Raw genomic sequence first — 11787 nt, 5'->3', positions numbered from 1 at the left:
AGATGTGAGTGCGGAGAAGGACGGAAAAAGTAAATTGGGAAAAAAGGAAGAAAGGAAAATAAACCAAGAGGTACTAGACATAGTTGGGGAGCAGAGGGTGTTTTTTGGAGAAATTCAATTGGGGCAGGAAAGATAGATGCAGTGCATTTTAATAGGCTAAGGAATGTTGAAGCCAAAGTGTGCTCATTTAAAAACTACCTTACATAGTTTACTGCCAAATGATAATAATAAAGAGCTTAAATGACCAACGGGGAGAGACGAAGGACGACGTATAAGGAAAAATGCATCTATTGCTAATGAAAGGTTATCAGGTTAAAAGTAAACTGATGGATTTTATTTTAATATAAATTTTGTAAAGGTAACATCCTCAAAGAGTTTTGGTACTAAAAGTAAGAAAAAAAAAATACCTGGGTTATTCCTTACACGGCCACTATTCACGAGCAGACCAATTGCCGACTATGTTAACATCTGAATGACAATGCTCCTGCTGAAAGGCGACATTTTACACGCATTTCCTCACCCACGAACATAACGGAAACAATATTCGCGGGTGAGGAAATTGATGGAACAATCCCACTGGAAACACCGTAGAAGCTTCAATAAATTCGCAAAAAAATGTGAAACGACGCCAGATTTTTCCCGCTGAAAGCCTGCGGAAGCCGTTACCGCCAACTTCGCATTCATTCCTGGATTTATATTGTAACGAAACACTTCGGTTTTGATCCAGAGGGAAAGCGGCGGCGGAGGTGCCCTTTGCTCGTTACGCGTCGTGGCCAGAGGGTAATTTCCGTCAAGGGTCCCCTCCGGCGACCACGAGTGAGGGGCTGGCCGTGGTGGAATGAGACGCGGCTTCTTTGATAGACAATCCACACAATGTGAGGAGGAACCTGACACCGGGGGAATTCAAGATCGCTACCCCCTCCATACCTCCCAACCCAACCCCCGCGGGCGGTCGCCTCTCCCGCCTCATGTTTTAATATCATGCCTGCCACTCGTGGATTGCTTCTGACGTTGCCCCCAGCGAACCTCCTAACAGCGCGAGTGAAGCCTCAACAGGATTTCCAAAGCGCTCCAAACCCTCGGAGGTTCATTGGGATTCCAAATGCTTTCTAGCTCCGGAAACTCGTGTTATTCCTTTATTTTTGCTCCGAGGACTCTCCTGGGAACCCGACTGCCATTCTGGTCTCGACCATGCTTCCCATCATGTCTACCGAAGTTCGCGAAACTCTCATTTCCCAAGAGGAATTTCAATTCATGTAATATGTAATAGGAGATACACAGTATCTAAATTATTTGCTAGCTCTAAATTGTCCAAAATGAGACCGTAAGTCATAGTAAGCATGTAAAAGCATTTGTGTCAGACTTTGGACATGGAGTAAAGCTCCTTCGTCGGATATCATCGTACGGATATTATCCAACATCGTATAATAGGTAAGTGCATAAGTTATGCCATGTCATGGGAAAAATATTTATTCATTTATAAAACATTACACGCTACATTTATTAAAAAAGGGTAACTCCTAAATGCTTAAAACGTACTTAGAATCGTACTTACCAAAATCGAAGATATTCTCTGATAGGCATGAGGTAGACGGGCGGACTGGAGCAATATAAATTTTTTCTTCTTCGGCATAAGATTTTTTGATTCCTGCGTAGTCATGAATGAATCTACGCAGAAATAGATTAAAATGTAAACAAACTGCAGATAAAGACAAAAGAGGGAAAGCCGACAATCAACTCTTTTGACAATTTTTTTTCTGGTAAAGATTCAAAAGGCAAGTACCACGGTAAATTTGATAAATTTAGACAATGGTCCTCTTTTTCCCTCGAAGAATATCATCGTCACTCATATTTTATCTAATTTTTGCGATTCAGCCGTCTGATATTACTCCTCTTTCTATTAAAACCAGAGAGCAAACTTAGACTTGGATCGCTTTGGGCTTAAAAAGAGTTCCATGCCACTACTACCCCACCAATACTACAACCGACAAAATAAAATATATTTTAGATCAGTGTAGGCCGCGGTGAAAATTTTTGTGCATGAATGAGGAAATAAATTTGAAAATATTTTATTTAGTGATAAGAAATTCATGATCATAGATATTTGATAAGGAAATAATGAAAATGGTAAATTAAGAATCACCCCCTAAGTCTTTTCTTAGAAAACGGGTGTATTGTTCAAAATTAATTAGAATAGATTTGAGTAGAGTGAAAAGAGTACGAATCATTTGATCTTTACTCATCATTCCCTGGGAAAATACTATTTTTGATATTTCTGTTAATATTTGAACGCAGCAGATGTGGTGAAAGGGAAATGAAACAAAATCGCTGGAATAGCATTACAGTACAAAACATTATTTATGCCTTTATTATTGCAATAAAATAAATACGAAGCATTTTTTATTTACATTTAAAACTAATTCACAGGCAATCCATGAGCTCTTCCTTCATTTATACGGTATTCCAAGACAAGAAGCTTAAAACTTTGAAGCTTAAGATGCACATATCTCTAGCTTTTAAGCACTCCAACTAGGCTATCGTTCGAATTTTTAAGCTGAAATCCTGCACCATATTATGTGGTCATGCGGTGAAATAATCCAACGTATCAAAAGTTTTATATATCGGTAGTTTATGAATGCAACTCAATTGCGTCGAGATAATCATTCAGCACTTAAAATTCCACTTTTAAGAGCACCCCTGCTTAAGTAAACCCTGTACTACCAAACCTCAGCAGCATTTACTTTCAATTGACAGTAATAATCTTCTGACTGCAGAAACCTTTAATAGGGATCTATTGGCAGAGGACTTTTTTCCAGTTTTAATTTCAACTGTCAAATGAATGACATTACCTAATCAAGTGTACATTTGAAAATTGAACCAGTTATACTTAGCAAATTTGCACACGAACAAATATGAGGTCTTGGGTATCGTTTGTCTCCTTGTACCCTTTCATTTGAATTGCGAATGTTTCCATCAAAAAGAGATACGATAAATGTCATGCTTGAATGATTTATCAACTAATCTTAAGTTGTTCCGAAGTTGAGGTAAACAATAGTTTATGTGAAAAGCAGAGTTAAAAATTATGAATTGGACCATAAAATAATGGTATTTTGGCTCATTAATTCGTTTTGAGAAGTTTCACCACCCCTCCCTATGGAATGACATTATAATACTGAGCATTTTCATTTAGTAAAAGCTTCGAGAAAATTCACCTACTTGAGGTTAGAGAGTAACACAAAAAGAAACGGAACTGGTCTTGCATTGGGAACAACGCAATGACCACATTCGGAAAAGATTCACGTAATCCGAAATACGATACAGCCGCGCAATGAGTGGGGTAGTCAAATAATAGTGCCAAAATTCTACGCCGATCTGCAGGAGATGTATTCGAGGGTAACTTGTAATCTAGATACATTTTGGTAGATAGTCTGAGTCACACTGTCGTGAAAAATTGCAGGCATAAAAGAAGCGCCGTCATGATGAAAATAAAAATAAATTATCACTAACCTTTTTAATTCACTCCTTTCAATAAATAAATGAGATGGACGGCGCGCTGTTAATTAACATTTTGACAACTGCATATTTAGTTTCTGCAGGAATATTTCACCAGTAAGACGGTCATCGACCCGGAATGTATAGAGAATCCCGAATAAATATACCAGGAACGTGATGGCTCATGCTTCTGCAGATTTGTTACTCCAAAAGCTTTCGCATGCGCTTCTAATTTGGCACAGACGCGCCGAGAAATTAAGGGGGCACTAAAATGTATTACAAAAATAAAGCATTTCTGCTGATACGGGTGTAATTATCCAATAACTACTACCTATATTCACTTGGTTGCAATGGATTGCTGTGGAAGAGCCCTCTTTGACGCTGCAAGTCAAATATACTATATGTTCAACTGCTCCTGGTGGTCTCCACCAAATTCGGACTTCAATATTTAAAGTCTAAAATATTGACCTTGGTAAAGACAAACCAGTGTCACCAGTTGTCAACTCACCTGATTGGAGTGGGTTTGCACTAATAAACAGCCTTAAAATAAAAACCACTTGACAACTGAATGAACTATTCGACACATTCACCCTGCAGCAAATTGTCTTACGAAAGAGTGCACTCATTCCACGAATTTTCACGTCACACCATTCGCAAATCGTTTTGGGCCCATAAGGCTTACCTTAAATCACGATAATTATTCGTCTATAAAAGTTTTTTCTTTTCAATTGTGGACTAAGGTGCTTCAACGGCCAGGAAGAGTTTGCCCACATTGAGTATTATTAGCATAATATTCGGTGTCCTGTCGTAGAATTTCGATTTCGACTGTGATTCCAATCTTCCGGGCTTTGGTCCTCAAATTCTTCCAATTTACACTCACTTGCACGTATACTCTTCCACCTTTTCCGAGCAAGTTGCGCATCGAACGTGGCAGCACCAATGAAACTTACACCGGCACTGCCACACTCTCGTGAGCTGATGAGTGTTGTACCCACGTCCACAGCAGAGTAAATCACAACCATCGGTACCTATGAAAAACCAAACGTAGATATGTCAGTAAAATAGTTAGAAATGCACCAGAGTATTGACTATTAATGAGATACACTTAAGGAGAACGTTAACTTAATAGGGTAGAGGAAACATTCTTTATCCATCTACATTCTTCATACATATCTTGTACTTGGAAAACATTATGTTAGCAAAAGTGGACATTCAAGTTACTTCTTTTAAAAATTCTAAGAAATATTGCTATTTAAGCCTCAGGAATTCTTTCTTAAACGTTTTAACAAAAGTAAATAGTTTAAAAATAATCCCTAAGTACTTTTTAGTCATTTTAATTAATGAATTAACATCCAAATTAATCATATTGAAACGTACATTACTGACACGCACTACTTAAAGATGCTATTACTCTTCAATAAAGTACACTCTTTTAATTTACCCGTACCGCTAATCAATAATTAAATTAAAAGCATTGAGATATAGCTCATCTTTTAATTTATGAATAATTTCGGCAAACTTGTAATAGGAAAGAATTTATTAATTGGTAATCTACCTTTAAAGGTAGGTTTTGGATGGACATAAACTCAACACCTCTACATTTCTTAGCCTAACTCAACAAAGCAAACTGTTACCGTAGACTATAATAAGGTCTTCTTATATCCCTTCTATATTCTACGTAGCTCCTTTCATCCTGTCCAACACGCCTATCCTTTCCCTCCTCCTACCTTGCTCGCTTGACGTTCTGCCCTCTACCGAGTGAAGAAAAAAATATCGGTATAATAATCGGGTACCGTTTTAATCTCCATCTCTCATAAAAATGTCACGTTTTATCGGGGAATTTAATAATTTTATCTTCATTGCCAGAATGGGCTTCATGCATACCCAATTGTCGTAAATGGTGATATAGCTCATATCATGCAAGTCAATCAAGCCTCACCTATCGTAGGAAGAAATTTGATAGCTAACGCATTCGGTAACTGGCGACGCCAATATTTGACAAATTTTGGCAAAGCTTTAACTCAAGCCGTCTTGCACCTCTCTTCAACATGAAAAGCCATTCCTAGAATGCCTAAAATGAGGTTTAAAAGAATGATTGGTCATTCCCAATGTTTTCCAAGATTTTTAATCACCTGATACTAGCTCCTGATAATTAATATAAGGAATTGAAAGGTATGCAAATGGAAGCATGTTTCCAAATAAACAACCATAGATGACAATTCTATTTCACTAGTAACTAGTATGAATACTGCACTCAGGCGTTTGGAATGAAAAATAATTCCAAAAACGAATTTTTCCATAAGTCAGTATTTAATTAATTTTTCTTGATTTTGCTCATCATATTTTAATGCGATATTTCTCACAAGATTCAAGATTTCCATGTAAAATAAATAGGTAACTCGAAACTTGATGCCTGTTCTTTTAAGGAGATACATTATTTTATGATATTTATGGTATGCTGTTGTAGGTGATGGGGTAGTCTAGCGGGTAGAACGTTTGGATACTGAACAGATATTCCGTTTCGATTCCCGGTGCAACTGGAAGGAATGGACTTCCCACCCTGATGTGTGAATTGGTTGGGCTTGGTAATGGCTAGGCTAAGTTAAGGTGCTCTCTTCCCTCATCTACCTAAGCAACTTCCGGGTTGATTAATGTGGTTATCAGAAATCGCAGATGCTATTATCATGGTACATGAAGTTTTCTAAATAGCAGCTATTCGAATAATATTCACCAGGCAGAGTGGAAATGAAACATTAGAACGAATATCATTATATGTGCACCTTATAGATCAGCTGGTAGTGGATGAGAGGGCGGAGGGAATGGTCATGTGAAGGCAGTGTAATGTAATGGTAAGTGAGTAAAAAACCTACCTCATCGATATGCAATGTGTCAAGCGTTTACGTTTACGACTTATTGTTGATATAGGCGCATTCTGTTTTTATGGAATTCATTTTGAAGATGATTTGCTTTCTGAAATTAAAATATACTGCCTTAAATATTAATGCACTTAAAGTAACGTCATACATGCCCGGGAATCGAACCCTGGACCCTCCGGTCAGTAGTCCGAAGCTCTACCCACTGGACTACCCCGCGACCCGGTTCATATATACATATATATATATATATATATATATATATATATATATATATATATATATATATATATATATATATATATATATATAATTTTTTATGCATCTGGCTCATAATAAATGGACTTATTACCATACAAAAAATGAATGAAACAATGGTTTGCCGATGGCAAACTAACGATTAGGCAAGTGGAAAGGTAGCTTTAGAAACGTGGCTGTGGAGAAAAATTGAGAAAATATAATGGGCGGGGAGAAAACAAACGAAGTTATAGGCATGATAGGGGAAGAGAGAGGACTGCTTGGAGGAATTCGAAGATGGGCCCTAAATAATCCAAGAGATACTGATAAGGAATGAAATTCTGAAGACGGCAATAGCAAAGAGAGTGCTGGGAAAGAGAGGTATAGGGAGGAAAAGAATAAACAATTTGGATAAAATTCAGAGTGGTAAAAAGCTCGTTTGCAGAGATAAAGATTTGTTATTGCTGCGTGCACTAGTGAGTTGAACGATGCTTTGTATCATATTAGTAGGGGTTTAAAAGTATGAGTTTTAAGTGGCAAAGCACATGAAAACAATGCCTTAACCCAGGAGCATATTGCTAAAAATATTGAGACGTAAGAAAAGCGTGTTAATTTAGCGGATAGAAAGAATGGCTACCACCGGCAGTGTATGAATCTCATGTGATGCATTTGGAAAACCCTGTTTAAGAAGTCAAGCGATGAGATTTTAAGCTCAGTGGGAATCCGTGCGTCGGTTGCCCCTACCGACTCCAAATATATGAAATTCACTAGCTTTAGGATTTAGTTTGGGATTATATCTATCCTCGTATCAAAATCATGCTGATAAATGCGGATCTGGAATATGTGATAGTAATGACGAGATTTAATTCTGATATCTTCTATCACTAGTGCCGTAATACATTCTATACCATACAATCTCCTTTCTGTTGTATTCGCCATCACAAATATTTTCTCTCTCTCACATATATATATACACACACGAGTGTATATATATACTATATATGTATGAATATATATATATGTATATATACATATATATATATGTATATATACATATATATATATATATGTATATGTATATATATGTATATATATATATATATATATATATATATATACTATATATATACATGAATTTGAGACCCCTATATTTTCCACTCAGTCTTTCCAGTTCATCCTCAGTCTCTTCTTTAACAATGGGTTTTGAAAGCATATAATCATCTCGTTTTCCTCTGTCCCAATTGTCTATGTTCTTTCCTGTACAAAAGAGTACCCTAAGCACAACCTTTCAGCAAACACTTTCTCAAGATTAAGTAAATACTTAGGCAAGTAGCCTCTTCATTCTTCGAAACCATATTTTTGCCTTACTCAGTCTGCTTATGTTTTCTCATTTACTGCTGCCATCCTTCGTAGACTAATTCTTAGGCCTGTCAACTCAGTCAAATCTTAAGTCAAGTGAGGCTATGAAATAAACAGTTGTTCAGTCAGTGTTCATCAAAAAGGTAGACCACCAAATGATAATAATCACAGTTATTACCAAAGCAATATGCGCACACCAAGAATATTTATGAAGTTGTTGGTGTAAAAAATATTACACTATTTATGAAAGAATATGAACAATATAATAGAAATATTTTAAGATGATATTATAGTAAAAACTAATTTCATTAATTCGTTGTTTATGTAGTAACTGCTTTTTAAAAATTGATTGGTTAAACTTTACCTTGCCATCTGAATGATTGCCAAAATGTGTTGTAATAAGTAGTAATAGTGATTATTATATTACCCGTATATTGAAGTACCAGAGAGAGAGGTAACCAGGGAAAACGTATTCCACGTCCAAATTTACACTTCCCACTCATTACTCACCGCAGGATAGTACTTTTTTCTTCTCCCTACTAATTTGCATATCATGGGAGCAGATGATGAACATTTTATCAATATCTTTTATTATTATTTTTTGCTTGCTGTATTTTGAATCAGTGATGATTTTAAAGCCCTTTGCAAATATTATCACATCTATTTAACCTATGTGCATATTTTCCCCAGCTTCAATATTTTTTTCTTGATATATTTATGCTTAGCATCTTGAAGAAAATATGCTAACTCAGTGAGTATCATGCTTGGCTACTGACCGGAGGGCCCGGGTACGACTCCGAGAAATCGTTCTGGATCCCCTAAGTTTCAATGTGTGAGATTTTTCAGGTATCATATCTTTCAGGGATAAGCATCATAGGCAGCACAGGGAAATGAAATAATCGCCATTAAATGTGTTTCAATGGCTGTCGGGCCACTGCTTGGTGAAATCTACCCTCACCTAGCAAACCGGCCTTCGGATTGATAACTGAGGCACAGTTTCTTGAATGCATTAAAATAGAAGGTGATAGCGGGTAACGTTGAATTATTTCTCTTTCTTGTCTCCACAGCGTTTCCGTATCTGATAATGACTTTTCTGTTCCTACATGGACTGAAGATCAACCTCTTGTCCTTGTGCTTAGCCTCTGCCATCTTTATAATTTATATCATGGCATTCCAAGCTACATAGTTTAAAGGTTTTCAAATCTCTACAATTGCCAGGTAGGTATATTACATTGTCCTTCCTTATTTGTTTCTACAGCAAGGGCCATATTTGTTTTTTTCCTGTAGACCTCCTAATAGTATTCTTATTAATCATTAATAGTATTCTTATTAATCATTAATAGTATTCTTATTAGCATTATTAATTATTCTTAATATGCTAGTCAATCGGTTCAAACTGATTATAATATGTTATCATCTTTTTATTCTGCTGTCACCTAAATGTTCATATAATGGTTTCGTGACTTCCAGATTTTCGTCTTATTTCATATTTCTTCCTTGAGTTTTCAGGCAGAATCTGTGAGAATTGTAAACGTAGACGGATGCATATAGACGTACTATATTTATTAATAATGCATCGCAGGTTTAGCTGTCACCCTTGCGCATGCAATCTAAAGATTTGAAGCAATCAATCTAGAAGTCAATATAGTACCAATTGTTTTAGTTTTTGTAATTTTTTGTCACTTTTTTCAATAGGAGATTCCTTTATGTAGATTAGTTGAAAAAAAACGCTAAAATATATTCCAGACTTAAGAAAAAAGATAAGTCAACATTCACGTGACGTCCGCTATATTCATAGAGTGCTTTGTAACTTTCGCGCATGATTTGCCAAAATAATAGTAATATAGATAATTCCTTTTTCGTGTGAAATATTATCAGAAATATTTTCGTAATGCGTAGAACATTTCACGCAGAAAACGCTCCCATAAATGAATTACATAATATTCGGTATAATTCCTAAAAAGGTTAACTATTGAGTTTTACGATTAGGTGGGAGTAGGGACAAGTAAGCGATAGAAAACTTTACTCTTGGTGACATACTAAACTAAGAGTACTAAATGAACTTCTAAATCTTATGGCAGGACTGTTTACATGACAGGACTGCTCACCCTATCAGTTTAAAAAGCAATCTGACTGACATTTGATTACTGTCCATATGCCGAAATCATGCAAGCAATATTATTTTAGTTTACATCGCTACTATTTCATGTGGAATATATTTCGACACATAATTACACAAAAACGCCTTCCATAAACCTTGCACCTCTAATGGTATTGATCGAATAAAATTAATAGTTATTATGCTGGAAAAAATAAAGAAATGGCCAAAAATATTTAAAATTAAACAAGCCAAAGTTACTATTGTAGAGTTATTCGTTGCTGCAACGGCGATAATTTATTTAGACGGCCATGGTAGGAAGCAAGAACCCGTGATAATTAAATATTTAAATTTATCTCTCATATTCTAACATTAATAATATGTAACTGTTACTCATGAATCTATTCACCATTCTTTGGATTGGCAGAACTTCATATATTTACGGGGCGAAATTATGTTATCTACGAATTGTGGAAATTTCTTGTATTAATCTTTACATAAATCCGAAGAGGTTACCAGCTAAAACGTTAAGCTTTGCTGCCGCTTGAAAATTTCGACAGTTTTATCTTTTGCAAAAATTTATGACTTACAGGTATTTATGGAAAATAGTCTAGAAAAAAATTCAAAACTCTCTGTTCAATTTGTATGTTATTTATTGCGATACACGTACGTAATTGAATTCCGAGTTTCTTTTGATCCAAATAAGGCAAGGGATTTGTGGGTTTTTTTGTCCATCCTCATCATTTCCCAACCATTATAATGGAGCTAAATCGGTTTTTGATTCATAATGAATACAGGAGAATGTAATATTTACTCTCATTTCATTAAAAAAAAGGTCTATCATCAGTAGTTTAAAATCGATATCGTCTGAATTATGAAAAAATTCAAATATTATGCAAATAAATACACAATAAAATTCTAAAGTAACATGCATATAACCATATCGTAAAAACACAACTTATATTTTTGATTTGAATATTATTCATACTGGGAAATACTTGGAAATATATTTAGGCTATTAAAATGTTAATTCAACGATTGTATACGACGTTACGCTTAAAAGTACTCTAATAAGATAAAACGAAGTCAATATTAATATGATCGAAACGTATTAATGCTCCTCACAATCAGTTTATTTGGTAGTATGATTGAAATTGATTTTAAAAGAATTTGGGAAATCTAAAAAACGTTTTGGAGACCGATTGCTAAAAATGGCTGTACGTTGATATCGTAAGGATAAATTCATACGGTGTAGTTGCTCTTTCACGAAATGGAATAGAAATTGCACTGTGTTGGTCGCTTGGCATGAGGGCCGTATAAAAATCATCCTTGGCGTTGGAACTGACACCTTTCAACGACAATTGATTGTGAGACCCATGGACGAACGTCAACTATATTGTGGAGTCCAATGAAATTTTCATGCCCGCGCTGTTGTTCAGATTAAAATATTGAATACATCAAACTGATGGAAAACAATATTGGGTAAGATTTTCTTTAACGGTTCGTAGATATTTTTTAGAGTGTCATTGAGATAAAAACCGAAAGGAGTCAAAGTAAAAGAAATTTATTTCTAATATAAAGTAAGATAAATAGACTCTGGCGCGGACAGATTCAAGTGACTACTCTTTCATCTATCGCATAATTGGCGATTACAAAAGCTATAAGATTAAATACTCTAACAAATGCGAACAGAAAACTAAGTATAACCTATTGAAATTAAATTTAAAA

General features: G+C 35.5%; 1 protein-coding gene across 1 annotated transcript in view; it reads right to left on the bottom strand.

Moving 5' to 3' along the window:
- Positions 1-2399: 2399 nt before the first annotated feature.
- Wnt2 (Wnt oncogene analog 2) overlaps positions 2400-11787 on the bottom strand; it is a 320844-nt gene continuing 311456 nt past the window's right edge. Inside the window, exon 7 of the mRNA XM_071597722.1 lies at positions 2400-4520. Coding sequence (XP_071453823.1) covers positions 4369-4520 — 152 coding nt within the window. The 3' untranslated portion in view covers positions 2400-4368. The remainder of the gene's footprint in view (positions 4521-11787) is intronic.

The sequence above is a fragment of the Hetaerina americana genome, unplaced genomic scaffold (assembly GCF_022747635.1).
Source record: "Hetaerina americana unplaced genomic scaffold, ioHetAmer1.1.p SCAF_10, whole genome shotgun sequence".
Lineage (NCBI taxonomy): Eukaryota > Metazoa > Arthropoda > Insecta > Odonata > Calopterygidae > Hetaerina > Hetaerina americana.
The sequence above is the reverse complement of the archived record's forward strand: the minus strand, read 5'-3'. Positions and strand labels throughout refer to the sequence as shown.